This window comes from Hypanus sabinus, chromosome 6 (genome assembly GCF_030144855.1).
Source record: "Hypanus sabinus isolate sHypSab1 chromosome 6, sHypSab1.hap1, whole genome shotgun sequence".
In the NCBI taxonomy this organism is placed as follows: domain Eukaryota; kingdom Metazoa; phylum Chordata; class Chondrichthyes; order Myliobatiformes; family Dasyatidae; genus Hypanus; species Hypanus sabinus.
Genome location: NC_082711.1, coordinates 223,069 through 243,386, shown reverse-complemented (window position 1 = coordinate 243,386; position 20,318 = coordinate 223,069). Strand labels below are relative to the sequence as shown.

Sequence of the window (20,318 nt, the reverse complement as noted above, 5' to 3'; positions counted from 1 at the left end):
GAAGGGAAGACTTCATGCTGTATCAGTAAATAAAATAAATAAAAATTTTGGCAAGTTAAAGAAAGATAGGCCTTGTACAGTGAATAGCAGTGTTCTGGGGGCAGTGGGGGGGGAGAGTTGTAGAACTAGAGGATCTGGAGGTGCAGGTACATAGCTGCTGAAAGTGGCAACACTGGTGGTGAAGAAGCTGTTTAACATACTTGCTCTCAACAGTCAGGGCACTGAGTACAAGAGTTAGGATGTTGGTGAGACCACACTTGAAGTAGTGAGCGCAGATCTGCTCACTCATTGATAGGAAGAATCTCATTAAACTGAAAAAGATGCAAAAATGGATATGATATACAAGGCCCAGTTATTAAGTTTGGGGATGATTGTAAAAGAGGATGTGTGATGCTGAGGCTTTATAAGGCACTGGTGAGGCCTCACCTTGAGTATTGTGAACAGTTTTGGGCCCCTCATCTTAGAAAAGCTGTGCTGGCATTAGATAGGGTCCAGAGGAGGTTCACAAAGATGATTCCAGGAATGAAAGGATTATCGTATGAGGAACATTTGATGGCTCTGAGTCTGTACTCACTGGAATTCTGAAGGATGAGAGGGGATCTCATTGAAACCTTTCGAATGTTGAAAGGCCTAGAGAGAGTAGATGTGAAAAGGATGTTTCCCGTGGTGGGAGAGTCTAGGACAAGAGGCCACATCCTCAAGATAGAGGGGCATCTTTTCAAAGCAAGGATGTGGAGAAATTTATTTAGCCAAAGGGTGGTGAATTTGTAGAATTTGTTGCCACATTCAGCTGTGGAGGCCAGGTCGTTGTGTGTACTTGAGGCAGAGATTGATAGGTTCTTGATTGGACATGCCATCAAAGGTTGCAGGGAGAAGGCCGGGAACTGGGGTTGAGGAGGAGAGAACAAAAGGATCAGCCATGATTGAATGGTGGAGCAGATTCGATGGACCAGATGGCCTAATTCTGCTGCTGTGTCTTGTGGTCTTAGTGGACAGTAAAGGCTGTCAAGAATTATAGAGGAATCAGCTGAGTAGGCTGAAGATTGACAAATGGGGTATCTGGATCAGTTGAGTGATTAACAAATGATGTTTAATGTGGATAAATGCCAAGTGTTCCCTCTTTGGAAGTCAAACATCGGTAGGAATTGTCAGCCCCGAGGAGGTTTGTAGGACAGAGGGACCTAGGATCACAAGTACATTGTTGAAAGCAGTGTCATAGATAGACAGGGTGGTGAAGAAAGTATTGGCATAGTGGTTTTGATCAGTCAGGTCACTGAGTACAGGGGATATTATGTTACACTTGTACAAGAGATTGGAAACTGCACTTGGAGCATAGTGTACAGTTTTGGTCAGTCTGTTCCAGTAATGACATCATTAAATCAGAAAGATTGTATATAAAATTTATAAGGGTGTTGCCAGGAATTAGAGGACCTGAGTTTAAGGGAGAAGTTGGTTAGGCTAGAACTTTATTCCTTGGAATGTAGGATATTGAGTGGTGCCCTTATATAGGAGTATAGAATCATTAGAGGAGTCAATAGGGTGAACGCATATAGTCTGTTTCCCAGGGAAGGGGAGCTAAAAACTAGAGTGCAGATGTTTTAGGTGAGAGATTTAAAAGGGACTTGAAGAGCAAATTCCTCACATAGAGGGTGGTCCATGTATGAATTGAGCTGTCAGAGGAGGTGGCTGAGGCAGGTACAATAATAATGTTTAGAATACATTTAGACAATTACCTGGATAGGAGGGGTTTAGAGAGATATGGGTCAAATACAGGCAAATGGGACTAATTTGGTAGGCACCATGGTTGGTATAGATCAGTTGGGCTGGAAGGCCTGTGTCTTTGCTGCTGACTGTTATTCCAAGAATGTTACTCAGATTGGAGAGCTTGAGTTACAGGGAGACGGCTGTCCCTAGAATGTACAAGGCTAAGGGGTGACATTATGGGGAGGGAACATAAAATTAAGAATGTGGGAAGGTCAGTGCTGAAAGGAAGCTGCACTGTGACAGGGTGCAGAAAAGATTCAGCAGGATGTTACCTGGAGTGCAGACAGCAGTTATAAGGAGAAATTAGCTAGGCTGAGCTGGTTCCCATTGGAATGGAGGGATTGAGGGGTGACTTACGGAGATTTATAAAATACTGAATGGAAGAGATAGAGTAGATATTGTTCCCTGGAAGAGAGTTGGAAACTGAAGGACTCGGGTTTAAGGCAAGAGGGGTAAAATTTAAGAGATTTTAGGGATCAGTTTTTTTCACATACAGAGTGGTATCACTGGCAGTGGAGTCAGGTAAAAATACCATGTTTAAAAGGCTTTTGGACCAATATGGAGAGAAAAGTCATAGAGGGAAAAGTCCAATGCAATAAAATGGGATTGGACTACCTCGACATCATGGTGGGAAAGGACGACATGGACTAAATGGACTGTTTCTGTGCTGTGTCATAATCTAGTACCATCTCCCTTTGAAGTCCAGTGCCTTTTCCCTCTCCCTCTCTCCAGCAATCTAGCATAACCCTGCCTTTCATATTGACAATCCAGCAATCCTTGCTTAACAGGATCTGAGATCCCTCTTTCATCCCAGTGACACTCCGACTCCCCTTATCCCTTCCCAGTGACAGACTGGGAAGGTACTCCTTCCCCCCCCCTCGCAGTGACAGAGAGGCACTACCCTCCCTCCCCTTACCAGTGACAGTCCGCCACACCCTCCCATCTCCCCATGACACAGACATTCCCTCTCCTCTCCCCGTAACAGTCCAGCACTTACTCCCCTCTCCCAATGACAGAGGGACATACCTTTCCCTCTCCCAGTGACAGTCCAGCACTCCCTTCCCACTCCCAGAGACAGTCTGACATTCTCATCCCACTCCCAGTAACAGAGGGACACTCCCTCACCCTGTTACTGGAAGGGGTGAACTGTGTCGGTCTGTCACTATAAGGGGGAGGGTCTATCAGTCTGTCACTGGGAGGGGGCAGGGTGTGTCGGTCTGTAACTGAAACGGGGAGGGTGTGTCGGTCTGGCACAGGGAGGGGGGAGGGAGTGTCTGTCTGGGAGGAGGGAGGGAGTGTCAGTCTGTCACTGGGCAGGAGAGGTTGTGTCGGTCTGTCACTGTGTTTGGGGAGAGAGTGTCAGTCTGTCGCTGGGACGGGGAGTGATTGTCGCTCTGTCACTGGGGGGGGAGGAAGTGTTGGTCTGTCAATGGGGGGGAGGGTGTGTCTGGCACTGGGAGTGGGGAGGGAACACAGAATAGTACAGGACAGTATAGGCCCTTGGGCCCACAATGTTGTGCCGACACTTAAACCCTGCCTCCCATATAACCCCCACCTTAAATTCCTCCAGATGCCTCTCTAGTAGTCTCTTAAATTTCACTAGTGTATCTGCCTCCACCACTGACTCAGGCAGTGCATTCCATGCACCAACCACTCTCTGAGTAAAAAACCTTCCACTAATATCCCCCTTGAACTTCCCACCCCTTACCTGAAAGCCATGTTCATGTATTGAGCAGTGGTGCCCTGGGGAAGAGGCGCTGGCTGTCCACTCTGTCTATTCCTCTTAATATCTTGTACACCTCTATCATGTCTCCTCTCATCCTCCTTCTCTCCAAAGAGTAAAGCCCTAACTCCCTTAATCTCTCATCATAATGCATACACTCTAAACCAGGCAGCATCATAGTAAATCTCCTCTGTACCCTTTCCAATGCTTCCACATCCTTCCTATACTGAGGCGACCAGAACTGGACACAGTACTCCAAGTGTGGCCTAACCAGAGTTTTATAGAGCTGCATTATTACCTCGCGACTCTTAAACTCTAACCCGCAATTTATGAAAGCTAACATCCCATAAGTTTTCTTAAGTACCCTATCTACCTGTAAGGCAACTTTCAGAGATCTGTGGACATGTACCCACAGATCCCTCTGCTCCTCCACACTACCAAGTATCCTGCCATTTACTTTGTACTCTGCCTTGGAGTTTGTCCTTCCAAAGTGTACCACCTCACACTTCTCCGGGTTGAACTCCATTTGCCTCTTCTCAGCCCACTTCTGCATCCTATCAATGTTTCTCTGCAATCTTCGACAATCCTCTACACTATCCACAACACCACCAACCTTTGTGTCGTCTGCAAACTTGCCAACCCACCCTTCTACCTCCACATTCAGGTCGTTAATAATAATCATGAAAAGTAGAGGTCCCACAACCAATCCTTGTGGGACAGCACTACTCACAACCCTCCAATCCAAACGTACTCCCTCCACCACGACCCACTGCTTTCTGCAGACAAGCCAATTCTGAATCCACCTGGCCAAATTTCCCTGGATCCCATGCCTTCTGATTTTCTGAATAAGCCTACCGTGTGGAACCTTATCAAATGCCTTACTGAGGGAGTGTCGGTCTGTCACTGGGAGGGGGAGGGTGTGTCGGTCTGTCACTGGGAGGAGGGAGGGTGTGTCGGTCTGTCACTAGGATGGAGAGGGAGTGTCAGTTTGTCACTGTGAGGGTGTAGGGTGTATCGGTCTGTCACTGGGAGGGGGAGGGTGTGTCGGTCTGTCACCGGGAGGGGGGAGGATGTGTCATTCCGTCACCGAGATGGGGAGGGAGTGTCGGTCTGTCACTGTGAGGGGTGTAGGGTGTGTCGGTCTGTCGCTGGGAGGGGGGAAGGAGTGTCTTTCTGTCTCAGTAAGAGGGAGGGTGCGCTGGACTATCAATGGGAGGAGCGGGGAAGTAACAGACAACCATTGGGAGGGGGCAGGGAGTGTTAGACTATCACTGGGAGGGGGGAGGGAATGCCAGTCTGTCACTGGGAGGGGGGATGGAATTGCTGGACTGTCACTGAGAGTTGGGTCGCAGTACTGTTGATCAGAGATGTGTCACGGCTGCCGAAAAGGAGGAAGACATGGAGGGATTGTCTACAGAGTCTCTGTGGGTGGAGGTTAGGAACAGGAAGGGGTCAATAACTCTACTGGGTGTTTTTTATAGACCACCCAATAGTAACAGGGATATCGAGGAGCAGATAGGGAGACAGATTCTGGAAATGTGTAATAATAACATGGTTGTCATGGTGGGAGATTTTAATTTCCCAAATATAGATTGGCATGTTGCTAGAGCAAGGGGTTTAGATGGAGTGGAGTTTGTTAGGTGTGTTCAAGAAGGTTTTTTGACACAATATGTAGATAATCATACAAGAGGGGAGGCTGTACTTGATCTGGTATTGGGAAATGAACCTCATCGGGTGTCAGATCTTCAGTGGGAGAGCATTTTGGAGATAGTGATCACAATTCCATCTCTTTTACCATATCATTGGAGAGGAATAGGAACAGACAAGTTAGGAAAGTGTGTAATTGGAGTAAGAGGAAATATGAGGCTATCAGGCAGGAACTTGGAAGCATAAATTGGAAACAGATGTTCTCAGGGAAATGTATGGAAGAAATGTGGCAAACGTTCAGGGGATATTTGCACGGAGTTCTGCATGGGTACATTCCAATGAGACAGGGAAAGGATGGTAGGGTACAGGAACAGTGGTGGACAAAGGCTGTTGTAAATCTCGTCAAGAAGAAAAGAAGAGCTTACGAAAGGTTCAAAAAGCTAGGTAATGATAGAGAGGTAGAACATTACAAGGCTAGCAGGAAGGAGCTCAAGAAAGAAATTAAGAGAGCCAGAAGGTGCCATGAGAAGGCCTTGGCAGACCAGATTAAGGAAAACCCTGAAGCATTCTACAAGTATGTTAAGGGCAAGAGGATAAGATGTAAGAGAGTAGGACCAATCAAATGTGACAGTGGAAAAGTGTGTATGGAACTGGAGGAGATAGCAGAGCTACTTAATGAATATTTTGCTTCAGTATTCACTACAGAAAAGGATCTTGACGATTGTAGGGATGACTTACAGCGGACTGAAAAGCTTGAGCATGTAGATATTAAGAAAGAGTTTGTGCAGGAGCTTTTGGAAAGCATCTAGTTGGATAAGTCACTGGGACCGGACAAGATGTACCCCAGAAAGGTGGAGATTGCTGAGCCTCTGGCGATGATCCTTGCATCATCAGTGGGGACGGGAGAGGTTCCGGAGGATTGGAGGGTTGCGGATGTTGTCCCCTTATTCAAGAAAGGGAGTAGAGATAGTCCAGGAAATTATAGACCAGTGAGTCTTACTTCAGTGGTTGGTAAGTTGATGGAGAAAATCCCGAGAGGCAGGTTTCATGAACTTTTGGAGAGGCATAATATGATTAGGAATAGTCAGCATGACTTTGTGAAAGGCAGGTCATGCCTTACGAGCCTGATTGAATTTTTTGCGAATGTGACTAAACTCATTGATGAATGTAGAGCGGTAGATGTAGTGTATATGGATTTCAGCAAGGCATTTGAGAAGGTATCCCATGAAGCCTTATTGAGAAAGTAAAGAGACTTGGAATCCAAGGGGAGATTGGTTTGTGGATCCAGAACTGGCTTGCCCACAGAAGGCAAAGAGTAAATGTAGAAGGGCCATAATCTGCATGGAGGTCGGTCACCAATGGGTCTCTTTTCTGGGACCTCTATGCCTCATGATTTTTATAAATGACCTGGATGAGGAAGTGGAGTGATGGGTTAGTAAATTTGTTGAACAAAGGTTGGAAGTGTTGTGGATTGTGTGGAGGGCTGTCGGAGGCTACAGTGGGACATTGATAGGATACAAAACTGGGCTGAGAAGTGGCAGATGGAGTTCAACTCTGATAAGTGTGAGGTGGTTCATTTTGGTACGTCAAATATGATGACAGAATATAATATTAATTGTAAGACTGTTGGCAGTGTTAGGATCAGAGGGATCTTTGGGTATGAGTCCATAAGACACTCAAAGCTGCTGTGCAGATTGACTCTGTGGCTAAGAAAGCATATGGTGCATTGGTCTTCATCAATCATGTGATTGAATTTAGGAGCCGAGAGGCAATGGTGCGGCGATATAGAACCTGGTCAGACCCCACTTGGAGTACTGTGCTCAGTTCTGGTCATCTCACCACAGAAAGGATGTGGAAACCATAGAAAGGGTGCTGAGGAGATGTACAAGGATGTTGCCTCGAATGGAGAACATCCCTTACTGGAATAGGTTAAGTGAACTTGGCCTTTTTTCCTTGGAGCAATGGAGGATGAGAGGTCACTGGATAGAGGTGTATAAGATGATGAGAGGAATTGATCATGTGGATAGCCAGGGCTGAAATGGCTAGCATGAGAGGGCACAGTTTTAAGGTGGAGCATAGAAAAATAGAGGGCTTGTGAGTAACCCTAAGTAATTTCTCAGCTGAGGACATGTTTGGCACAGCTCTGTGGGCCAATGGGCCTGTATTGGCCTGTAGGTTTTTTCTGTTTCTATGAGATGGGGGTGGGACTGTCAGCCTGTCACTGGGAGGGCTTTAGGAGTGTCAATGAGTCACTGGGAGCACGTTGAGAGTGTCAGTTTGTCACTGGCAGGGCGTTGGGAGTATCAGTCTGTCACTGGGAGTGGGGAGGGAGTGCCAGTCTGTTACTGGAAGGAGCGAGGGTGTGTCAGACTTTCACTGGGAGGAGGTTGGGTGTGTCAGTCTGTTACTGGCAGGGTGTTGGGAGTGTCAGCCTGTCACTGGGAGGTGGAAGGGAGTGTTAACCTGTCACTGGGATGAGGTTGGGTGTGTCAGTCTGTTACTGGCAGGGTGTTGGGAGTGTCAGCCTGTCACTGGGAGGGGGGAGAGAGTGCTGGACTCTCTGGGAGAGGGAAGGAGTGTCAGATTGTTACTGGGAGATGGGAAGGGAGTGTCAGAGTGTTACATGGAAGGGGAAGGGAATGCCAGTCTGTCACTTGGAAAGGGTGGTGTTAGACTGTCACTGTGACAGAGCAACATTCCCTCCCCCTTCCCGGTGACAGTCTGTACTCCCTCCCCCTTTGCAGTGACAGTCGGACACTCTGCCCCCTCCCAGTACAGAGGGACACTCCCTTCCCCCTTCCTGTGGCAGTCCAGCACTCCCCCAACCTTTCCAGTGACAGTCGACACTCTCTGCCCCCTCCCAGGAACAGTCCAAACCTTCCTCTCCCCTACCAGTGATGGAGTGGCACTCTCTTCCCAATCTTAGTGACAGAGGGACACTCCCTCCCCCTCCAAATGACAGTCCAGCACTCCCTTCCCCCTTCCAGTGAGAGATCCCTCTCCCCTTCCGCTGGCTTCCTCCCCCCACTGAGAGGGCAGAGATCTTTTTCTCTTCCTGCTGTATTTGCAAAGATCCCTCTCCCCTTTCCTGCTCTGTTTGCAGAGAACCTCCTCCTCTCTCCACACTCGCACTACATTTGTGGAGATCCCTGACCCTCTCATGCTTCATTTGTGGAAGTCCTTCCCCCATCCCATTGGGTTTCCAAAGGTCCCACTCCTGTTCCACTGGGTTTGCAGAGATCCCTCTCCCCTCCCGAGGTTTTCAGATAACCCCCTCTGCTCCCCCGCCCTGGGTTTGCAGAGATCTCTCACCTGCCCCCCCCCCCCCGGGTTTGCAGAGATCCCTCTCCCCTCCCCAGGTTTTCAGATAACCCTCTCTGCCCCCCCCCCACCCTGGGTTTGCAGAGATCTCTCTCCCCCCGCAGGTTTGCAGAGATTCCTCTCCCCTCCCACTGTGTTACAGAGACCCCTCTCCACCACCCCCCCCCCCAGGTTTGCAGAAATCTTTCTCTCCCCTTCCACTGTTGCAGAGATCCTCTCCACCGCCACCCCCCACTGGATTTGCAGAGATCCTTCCCCTTAGGGCAGGCTGCACTTCTGTCCTTCTCATTGTCCCATGAGGGTATGTGCCATATATTCAGCAGGAGTATATCTAGCCCATGGGTGTGTTTATAAAGCCCATAAAGCATAAAAGAATTATGCAATTCAGCCCATTGTGTCTGCTGTGCCTTCTCATCATGGCTAATTTATTATTCCTCTGAACCCCATTCTCCTTCTCCCTCCCCATAACCTTTGGTATCCGTACTAATCAAGAACATATCAACCTGTGTTTTAAAAATACCAGATGTAGACAGTGTGGCAATGGATTTCAGTGCCAGGGTTTGTTATTTCACCAAACATTTTCCACTGTTTGCTAACCATTCTCATTTTCTCATCTTTAGAAAGCTGCAGAAAAGTTGAAGGAGGAGGAACTCAAACGGTTAGAGGAGGTCGAGGCTCAATTGGAGAGCCAGAAGCAGCTGGCTGCAGCACATGCCAAGGCCAAAGCTGAAGCCGAGAAGGCAGCCAAGGAACTGCAGCAGAGGATCGAGGAGGAGGTCACCCGAAGGGAGGCAGTGGCAGTGGATGCCGAACAGCAAAAGCAGAATGTGCAGCAAGAGTTCCAGCAACTCAAGAGCTCCTCCGAGATGGAGATCAAGAAAAAGACCAAGATGGTGGAGGAGGTGCTCCTGAGCCGCACCAAGATTGAGGAAGAGATTCGGATGATCCATATCCAGCTGGAAACGGCACAGAAGCAGAAAGCAGCTGCAGAATCTGAGCTCCAGCAACTGAAGACCCGTGCTGATGAGGCAGACAGGCAGAAGAAAGTAGCACATGATGAGGCAGAAAGGCTTCGGCGGCAAGTCAACGATGAAGCTCAGAAGAAGAAGCAGGCCGAGGAGGAACTGAAGCTGAAGATTCAGGCAGAGCAGGACGCAGCTCGAGAGAAACAAAAGGCTTTGGAGGACTTGCAGCATTTCAAGAACCTGGCAGAGGAAGTAGAAAGGAAGATGAAGCAGGCAGAGCTGGAGAAGGAAAAGCAGCTGCAGGTCACCAAGGAAGTGGCCCAGAAAAGTGCTGCTGCAGAACTCCAGAGCAAACGCATGTCATTTGAACAGAAAACCATGCAGCTGGAGATTTCTCTCAAGCAGGAGCACCTGACTGTTACCCAGTTACAGGAGGAGGCAGCCAGGTTAAAGAAGCAACAGGAAGACGCAGAGAATTCCAAGAAAGAAGCAGAGAAGGAGCTGGAGAAATGGCAGCAGAAGGCCAACGAGGCTCTTCGACTGAGGCTCCAGGCAGAGGAAGTAGCTCACAAGAAGACATTGGCTCAGGAGGAGGCTGAGAAACAGAAAGAGGAGGCAGATCGGGAGGCAAGGCGCAGAGCAAAGATGGAGGAGTCAGCCTTGCGGCAGAAGGAGATGGCAGAACAAGAGCTGGAAAAACAGCGGAAACTGGCAGATGAGACAGCTGAGCAGAAGCTAGTGGCTGAGCAGGAGCTGATCCGGTTAAGGGCAGAGACAGAGAGTGGTGAACAGCAGAGGTTGCTCTTGGAGGAGGAACTATACCGGCTGAAGAACGAGGTGAACGAAGTTCTCCGTCAGAGGAAGCTTCTAGAGGAAGAGCTAGCCAGGGTCAAGACTGAGATGGAGGCTCTGCTGCTGCTTAAAGCAAAGACAGAGGAGGAGACAAGGTCCAACTCAGAGAAGACCAAACAGATTCTGGAGAAGGAGGCTGAGAAAATGAAGCAACTGGCAGATGAAGCAGCCAGATTGCGGGCAGATGCAGATGAGGCCAAGCGCCAGAGGCAGTTGGCTGAGGATGATGCAGCCCACCAGAGGAGTGAGGCTGACCGCATCCTGAAGGAGAAGCTGGCAGCCATTAACGAAGGCACTCGTCTGAAGACAGAGGCAGAGATGGCTCTTAAAGAGAAAGAGGCTGAGAACGAGCGCTTGCGGCGATTGGCTGAAGACGAGGCCTTCCAACGGAAGCTTCTGGAAGAACAAGCCACACAGCACAAGCAAGATATTGAGGAAAGAATCTTACAGCTAAGGAAGAACTCTGACCTTGAGCTGGAGCGGCAAAAGCTTATTGTGGAGGAGACATTAAAACACAGAAGAATTATTGAGGAAGAGATTCGGATCCTCAAACTGAACTTTGAGAAAGCCTCTGAGGGCAAATCTGATCTGGAGATCGAGCTGTCTAAAGTGAAGAAGGTTGCTGAAGAGACACAACACAGCAAGCAGGAGGCTGAGAAAGAGGCTGAGAGGCAGCGAGAAATGGCCATGCAGGAGGCAAAGAAGAGGCAGGAGGCAGAAAGAAAAGTTAAAGAGATCCTTGCTGCAGAGGAAGAAGCTGCACGCCAGCGCAAGACAGCCCTGGATGAAGTGGAGCGTCTGAAAAGGAAGTCAGAGGAAGCCTGGAAGCAGAAGGAGCTGTCGGAGCAGGAGGCAGAGAAGCAGATTAGCTTGGCCCAGGAGGCTGCACACAAGCGGATTTTGGCCGAGGAGAAAGCTCACCTGGCAATGGTGCAGCAGAAGGAGGAGGAGCTGTTGCAGAGCAGGATGCAGGAGCAAACGGTGGTGAGCAACTTGAAAGAACAGGCAGAGCGAGCAAAGCAGCTGGCTGAGGAGGCCGAGCAAGCCCGTCTGAAGGCAGAGCAAGAGGCTGCCTTCTGCCGCCAGCAGGCCGAAGAGGCCGAACGTCTGAAGCTGCAAGCAGAGAAGGAGGCAGGAGAGAAGGCCAGAGCCCAGCAGGATGCTGAAAAGTTGAGGAAGGAAGCAGAGATGGAAGCAGTTAAGAGGGCGCAGGCTGAGCAGGCAGCACTGAAGCAGAAGCAAGCTGCCGACATGGACATGGAGAAGCACAAGAAATTTGCAGAGCAGACCCTGAGGCAGAAGGCAAACATTGAGCAGGAGTTGGCCAAGGTCAAGTTTCAATTGGACGAGACTGACCACCAGAAGGAAGTGCTAGACGAGGAGCTGCAGCGTCTCAAGTCAGAGGTGACAGAAGCCCTGAAGCAGAAGAATCAAGCAGAGGGGGAGCTCTTCAAGGTCAAAATCCAGATGGAGGAACTAATGAAACTGAAGAGCAGGATTGAGGAGGAGAACAAAATGCTGGTGCTAAAAGACAAGGACAATACGCAGAAACACCTTGCTGAGGAAGCTGAGAAGATGAAGCAGCTAGCAGAGGAAGCAGCCAGGCTGAGCGTGGAGGCTCAGGAGACTGCCCGTCAGAGGAAACTGGCTGAAGAAGACTTGGCCCAGCAGCGTGCTCTTGCAGAGAAGATGTTGAAGGAGAAGATGCAGGCTATTCAGGAGGCAAGCAGGCTGAGAGCGAAGGCTGAAGTGCTGCAGAAGCAGAGAGACCAGGCTCAGGAACAAGCCAAGAAACTCTCTGAAGCCAAGCAGGAGATGCAGCAACGTCGAGATGAGGAGGCAGAGGAGTTCCAGAAAGCATTGCTCACTGAACGCAGGCGGCAAGAGGAGATCAGTGAAGAAGCAAAACAGCTGAAGGCTTTGGTCTCAGAACTGACGGAGGCCCAAGCCAAAGCACAGCGGGAAGCCCAGAAGTTCAAAGATGACGCAATGCAGATCAGCTTGAAGCTTCGCGAAACTGAGCAGAGCAGCAAAGAAAAGAACAGCATTCTAGAGCAACTGGAACTACAGTGGAAGCAAAGCAAGACAGAGGCTGGTGAACTGCAAGCAGCCATCGCTGAGCTGGAAAGTGAGAAGGAGAAATTGAGGAAAGAAGCAGAGTTGCTGCAGTTAAAAACCAAAGAGGTAATATTACTGAATACTTAACTCCTCTAACCTGACTTCATTGTACGTAGGTCTGGAATGGAGATACCAGAAACCACAGATGCTGGAATCTGGAGCAACAACCTAACTGATGGACCAACACAGTAGGTGAAGCGGCATTGAACCATAGAACACTACAGCACAGTACAGGCCTTTCAGCCCTCCATGTTGTGCCGATCCATATAATCCTTAAAAAAAAAGTACTAAACCCACACTACCCTATAACCCTCCATTTTTCTTTCGTCCATGTGCCTGTCCAAGAGGCTCTTAAATACCCCTAATGTTTTAGCCTCCACCACCATCCCTGGCAAGTCATTCCAGGCACTCTCAACCCTCTGTGTAAAAAAAACTTACCCCTGATGTCTCCCCTAAACTTCCCTCCCTTAATTTTGTACATATGCCCTCTGGTGTTTGCTGTTGGTACCCTGGGAAACAGGTACTGACTGCCCACCCTATCTATGCCTCTCATAATCTTGTAGATCTCTATCAAGTCCCCTCTCGTTCTTCTTCGCTCCAAAGAGGAAAAAGTCCCAGCTCTGCTGACCTTGCTTCAGATGACTTGTTCTCCAATCCAGGCAACAGCCTGGTAAATCTCCTGTGTACCCTCTCCATAGCTTCCACATCCTTCCTATAATGAGGTGACCAGAACTGAACACAATACTCTTAAGTGTGGTCTCACCAGCGATTTGTAGAGTTGCAACATGACCTCTCTACTCTTGAACTCAGTCCCCCTGTTAATGAAGCCTAGCATCCCATAGGCCTTCTTAACTACCCTATTAACCTGTGCAGCGACCTTGAGGGATGTATGGATTTGAACCCCAAGGTCCCTTTGTTCATCCACACTCTTAAGTAACTGACCATTAATCCTGTACTCAGTCTTCTGGTTTGTCCTTCCAAAATGCATCACCTAACGCTTGTCCAGATTGAACTCCATCTGCCATTTTTCTGCCCAACTCTGCCAACTCTGCAGCCTGTCTATATCTTCTTGTAACTTTCGACAGCCCACAGTTCCATCCACAACTCCTCAAATCTTCATGTCATCCGCAAACTTACTCACCTATCCTTCCGCCTCTACATCCAGGTCATTTATAAAAATCACAAATAGCAGGGGTCCCAGTTCAGATCCCTGCCGCACTCCACTAGTCACTGACCTCCAGGCAGAATACTTTCCTTCCACAACTACTCTCTGCTTTCTTCCTTTAAGCCAATTTTTTATCCAAACAGCCAAGGTTCCACTTATCCCATGTCTCATGACTCTCTGGATGAGTCTCGCACGAGGGACCTTGTCAAATGTTTTGCTAAAGTCCATGTAGACCACATCCACTGCCCTACCTTCATCAATTTCTTTTGTTACCTCTTCAAAAAACTCAATCAGGCTCGTGAGGCATGATCTTCCCTTCACAAAGCCATGTTGACTATCCATGAGTAGACTGTACTTCTCCAAATGCTCATAGATCCTATCCTTAGGAATCCTTTCCAGTAGTTTGCATACCACTGATGTAAGACTCACTGGTCTATAGTTTCCAGGTTTCTCCCTGTTACCTTTTTTCAACAAGGGAACTACATTTGCCATTCTTCAGTCCTCCAGCACTTCCCCTGCAGCCAAAGAGGATTCAAAGAACATGGCTAATGCTCCTGCGATCTCTTCTCTCAATTCCCACAACAACCTGGGGTGTATCATATCTGGCCCTGAGGATTTATCAATCTTAATGTTTTTAAGAAGATCCAGCAGTTCTTCCTTAATCTCCACACTGTCCAGCACACAGACCTGCTCTACTTTGACCTCATCCTGATCAAGATCCTTTTCACTTGTGAATACTGAAGCAAAGTATTTATTTAGGACCTCCCCAACCTCCTCCGCCTCCAGGCACACGTTGCCCTCTTTATCCTTTAGCGGTCCCACCTTCGTTCTCATCATCCTCCTATTCTTTACATACACATAGAACGCCTTGGTGCTCTCCTTAATCCTACATGCCAAGGCCTTCTCATGACCCCTTCAAGCTCTCATAAATCCTTTCTTTAGCTCCTTCCTGGCTACCCTATATTTCTCATAAGCCCCTCCTACTTCCTGCTTCTTATATCTAACATATGCTTCCTTTTTCCTCTTGACGAGTTGCCTCACACGTTTCGTCAGCCACGGTTCCCTTTTCCTACCATTTTTTCCTTGCCTCAGTGGGACAAACCTATCCTGAACCCAGCTCAAATGGTCCCTGAACTTCTCCCACATTACTTCTGTGCTTACCCCTTTGAACATCTGTTTCCAATTTACTCTCGCTAGTTCCTGCCTCATCCCTTCAAAGTTAACCCTTCCCCAGTTAAACACTTTACTATTTCATCTGATTTTATCCCTTTCCATTGCTATGCTGAAGCTAAGGGAGTTGTGGTCACTCTCACCAAAATGCTCCCCCACCAAGACATCTGTCACCTGACCAGGGTCATTACCCAGAACTAGATCCAGTATAGCCTCTCCTCTCGTCGGCTGGTCCACATACTGTGTCAGGAATCCTTCTTGAACACACCTGACAAATTCAGCCCCATCTCTCCCCCTTGCACTCAGGAGGTGCCAGTCAATATGAGGGAAGTTGAAATTACCCATAACTACTACTCTGTATTTCCTGCTCCATTCTAAAATCTGCCTGCTTATCTGCTCCTTGGTGTCCCGAGGGCCATTTGGGGGCCTATAGACTACTCCCAGCACAGTGATGGATCCCTTCCTATTTCTGACTTCCACCCAGACTGACTCTGTGGACACTCCTTCTGCAGCATCCTCCCTTTCTATAGCCGGATACTATCCCTGACCAGCAATGCCACTAGCCACCCCCCTCCCCCCTTTTCTACCTCCCATCCTATTCTTTTTAAAACACCTGAACCCCAGGACCTGGATCATCCAATCCTGCCCTTCCTCCAACCAAGTTTCAGTAACAGACACAACATCGTAGTTCCACATACTAATCTATGCTCTAAGTTCATCCTCCTTGTTCCTAATACTCCTAGCATTGAAATAGACACATTTCAACCCCTTTAACTGGCTACAATTATGTTCTGTCCCCTGCCTGTCCTTCCGCATCAACTCAGAACTCTTAGCATCATGCTCTTGTCCTTCTACCTTAATCCCTGCACTCTCATTCTGATTCCCACCCCCCCTGCCAAATTAGTTTAAACCCTCCCCAACAGCTCTATCAAACCTGCCCGCCAGGATATTGGTCCCCCTGGGATTCAAGTGCAACCCGTCCTTTTTGTACAGGTCACACCCGCCCCAAAAGAGGTCCCAATGATCTAGAAATCTGAATCCCTGCCCCCTGCTCCAATCCCTCAGCCACGCATTTATCTTCCACCTCATTCTATTCCTATTCTCACTGTCGTGTGGCACAAGCAGTAATCCCGAGATTACTACCTTTGAGGTCCTGCTTTTCAACTTACTTCCTAACTCCCTGTAGTCTTCTTTTAGGACCTCTTCCCTTTTCCTACCTATGTCATTGGTACCAATATGTACCACGAACGCTGGCTGTTCTCTCTCCCACCGCACGATATCTTGGACACGATGAGAAACATCCTGGACCCTGGCACCTGGGAGGCAAACTACCATCCGAGTTTCTTTCCTGCGTCCACAGAATCACCTTTCTGAACCCTGACTATCGAGTCCCCTTCCATTACTGCCTTCCTCTTCCTTTCCCTACCCTTCTGAGCCACAGGGCCAGACTCTGTGCCAGAGGCACGGCCACTGTCGCTTCCCCCAGGTAGGCTGTCCCCCCAACAGTACTCAAACAATACTTATTGTCAAGGGGTACAGCCCAGGGGGTACTCTCTGGTACCTGACTCTTCCCCTTCCCCCTCCTTACTGTGACCCATTTCTCTGTCCCGCATGGCCCCGGAGTGACCACCTGTCGGTAACTCCTCTCTATCACCTCCTCACTTTCCCTGACCAGACGAAGGTCATCGAGCTGCAGCTCCAGTTCCCTAACATGGTCCCTTAGGAGTTGCATCTCGATGCACCGGGTGCAGATGGGGCCGTACGGGACGCCAGGAGACTCCAGGACCTCCCACATCTGACACCAACTGCAGAAAACTGGCCTCACACACACTACCTCCTTTTGCAATCAACAACTGCCTCACTCTTCCCGTTACCACTGAAGCCCATGGAGCCAAAGCCCTCTCACTCCGCTGCCAGCTCCCGACGCTGCCTGCTGGATATGGCTGTCTGTGGAGGGAAAAGTATTCTTGATTCTTCAGATCTTGACCTAAAACATTGATGATCCTTCTGATACCCCAGCCCACCCTCACAGATGCTGCTTGACCTGCAAAGTTCCTCCAGCAGATTGTTGCCAGGGTTGGGATAGTTCCATCTGAAAAGAGTTTGGAGAGGCTGGGTCTGTTCTTCCTGGAGCAGAAGCAGTTAAGAAGAGACATGATTGCGGTGTATATATGTTCCTGGAGAATACAGACAGAGTAGATGGCAGGAAACCTTTCCTCATGATATAAACTGCAGGGATTTAGGGTAAGGGGGAAGAGACAGACAGCATTGGTGAAGGAATTTCTTCACCCAGAGAGTGGTGAGTACTTGGAACATGCTCCAGAGAGTAGTTGCATTGAGCTAATGTCTATTTAATCAAACATTGTTTAGAAATAAAGGACAGTGGATCACTTACTATGAGATGGGAATAGGGAAGGGAGCCCACAGGTCAGTGTTGGTCAGTGTTTAGACATAAAGGACTGTGGACAAAATGCTGTGAGATGGGATTGCACGGGTCAGTGTTTAGGCATAAAGGGCTGTAGACCAAGTGCTGTAACATGGGATTAGGGAAGGGAGCTAATGGTTAGTGTTTGGCGTAAAGGAAAGTGGAGCACTTGCTGTCAAATGGGATTAGGGAAGGGAGCCCGTGGGCAGTGTTTAGGCATAAAGTACAGTAGACCACTTGCTGTGAGATGGGATTATGAAAAGGTGCCCATGGGTCAGAGTGGATGGGTTGGGCCAAATGGTCTGTTTCCATGCTGCACAGTTCTACAACTCTTTGACGATCCATGCTGCCAAACTCTGTCTCAGACTCCTTGTCTAGAAAGAAAGGAATAATCACTTTGCTGGAGGCTCTATGTTTCTATGTTTAACACAGACTTCCTAATGGTGAGTGGGAGTTAGAGGAACAGATGTGTCGACAAATCACACAGAGCAGCAAGAATTAACTATTAGACAGAAGGAAATTTCAACTTCCCCAGTAATAACTGAGATCAGCTTGATGTGAGAGACCAAGGGGGAGGCAAAATGTATCCAGGAGAGCCAATAGGTAGAGAGGTCAAGTCAGGAAATGAAGCCAGGCAGATTGTGGGAATGTCTGTGCATGACTATTTTGGGGATAGTGATAAGATGCAGTAAGTGTAAGGTGGCTATAACAAATCTAGAAATTGGGAGATGGATGATCTCAATATAAAATAATGAGACCCAGTTAAAGCAGCTACTTACAGATTATTTGCACAAACATGGGAGTCCTGTGAGATCAGAAGATTCAGGCCACTGTGGGCCTACTGTGGGAAAATGTAATTAGTATAGACTGGTAAAAAAGGCTAGGAGGAGCATAGTTGGCCAAAGGGCTTGTTTCTATGTGGTACACCTCTACAAAACATGTACAAACAAGCTGGATGAACTCAGCAGGTCGGGCAGCATCCATTGAAATGAGTAGTCAACGTTTCAGGCCAAGACGTTGACTGCTCATTTCAACGGATGCTGCCTGACCTGCTGAGCTCATCCAGCTTGTTTGTACGTGTTGATTTGACCACAGCATCTGCAGTGTACTTTGTGTCTACAAAACATGAACTGCTTCTTTAAAGGTAAATGGTATGTGCAGGGAAGGCCAGAATATAAAGTAACATCAAGGGTTTGATCAAAAATTCAAAAGAAAGTGGAGATATTGACTATGGAAAAACTCAAGAGAGAGAGGTTGGTGTGAAAAGGATAGTACCTTGTACATGTACAGGTCTGTTCTCCACATCTAATAAAAGATATTACATAGAAACATGCAAAATAGGTGCAGGAGTAGCCCCTTTGAGCCTGCACTGCCATTCAGTATGATCATGGCTGATCATCCAACTCAGAACCCTGTACCTGCTCTCTCTCTATACCCCCTGATCCCTTTAGCCACAAGGGTCATATCTAACTTCCTCTTAAATATAGCCAATGAACTGGCCTCATCTGTTTCCTGTGGCAGAGAATTCCACAGATTCACCGCTCTCTGTGTGAAGAAGTTTTTCCTCATCTCGGTCCTAAAAGGCTTCCCCTTTATCCTTAAACTATGACGCCTCGTTCTAGACTCCCCCAACATTGGAAACAAACTTCCTGCATCTAGCCTGCCCAATCCCTTTAGAATTTTATACATTTCGATAAGATCCCCCCTCAGTCTTCTAAATTCCAGCAAGAATAAGCCTAGTCGATCCAGTCTTTCTTCATATAAAAGTCCTGCCATCCCAGGAATCAATCTGGTGAACCTTCTTTGTACTCCCTCTATGGCAAGAAGGTCTTTCCTCAGACTAGGGGACCAAAACTGCACACAATATTCTAGGTGCGGTCTCACCAAGGCCTTGTACAACTGCGTAGAACCTCCCTGCTCCTGTACTCGAATCCTCTTGCTATTTATACCAACATACCATTTGACTTTTTCCCCGTCTGCTGTACCTGCATGCCCACCTTCAATGACTGGTGTACAATGACACCCAGGTCTCGTTGCATCTCCCCTTTTCCTAATCGGCCACCATTCAGATAATAATCTGTTTTCCTGTTTTTGCAACCAAATTGGATAACCTCACATTTATCCACATTAAATTGCATCTGCCATGAATTTGCCCACTCACCTAACCTATCCAAGTCACCCTGCATCCTCTTAGCATCCTCCTCACAGCTAACACCGCCACCCAGCTTCGTGTCATCCACAAACTTGGAGATGCTGCATTTAATTCCCTCATCTAAATCATTAATATATATTGTAAACAACTGGGGTCCGAGCACTGAGCCTTGCGGTACCCCACTAGTCACTGTCTGCCATTCTGAAAAGGTCCCGTTTACTCCCACTCTTTGCTTCCTGTCTGCCAACCAATTCTCTATCCACATCAATACCATACCCCCAATACCGTGTGCTTTAAGTTTGCACACTAATCTCCTGTGTGGGACCTTGTCAAAAGCCTTTTGAAAATCCAAATATACCACATCCACTGGTTCTCCCCTATCCACTCTACTAGTTATATCCTCAAAAAATTCTGTAAGATTCATTAGACATGATTTTCCTTTCACAAATCCATGCTGACTTTGTCCAATTATTTCACCTCTTTACAAATGTGCTGTTATCACTTCTTTGATAACTGACTCTAGCATTTCTCCCCCACCGATGTCAGGCTAACTGGTTGAGAATTCCCCGGTTTCTCTCTCCCTCCTTTTTTAAAAAGTGGGGTTACATTAGCCGCCCTCCAATCCTCATGAACTAATCCAGAATCTAAGGAGTTTTGAAAAATTATCACTAATGCATCCAATATTTCTTGGGCTACTTCCTTAAGCACTCTGGGATGCAGACCATCTGGCCCTGGGGTCTTATCTGCCTTTAATCCCTTCAATTTACCTAACACCACTTCCCTACTAACATGTATTTCCCTCAGTTCTTCCATCTCACTAGACCCTCAGTCCCCTACTATTTCCGGAAGATTATTTATGTCCTCCTTAGTGAAGACAGAACCAAAGTAGTTATTCAATTGGTCTGCCACGTCCTTGTTGCCCCTGATCAATTCACCTGTTTCTGACCGTAAGGGGCCTACATTTGTCTTAACCAATCTTTTACTTTTCACATATCTATAAAAGCTTTTACAGTCAG

General features: G+C 47.9%; 1 protein-coding gene across 6 annotated transcripts in view; it reads left to right on the top strand.

Annotated features, from left to right (window-relative positions):
* LOC132395227 (plectin-like) overlaps positions 1–20,318 on the top strand; it is a 430,787-nt gene that overhangs the window by 374,068 nt on the left and 36,401 nt on the right. For all 6 annotated transcript variants that reach the window (XM_059971513.1, XM_059971516.1, XM_059971518.1 and 3 more), the window contains one exon: positions 9,076–12,456. In XM_059971513.1, the coding sequence (XP_059827496.1) occupies positions 9,076–12,456 (3,381 nt within the window). The remainder of the gene's footprint in view (positions 1–9,075; positions 12,457–20,318) is intronic.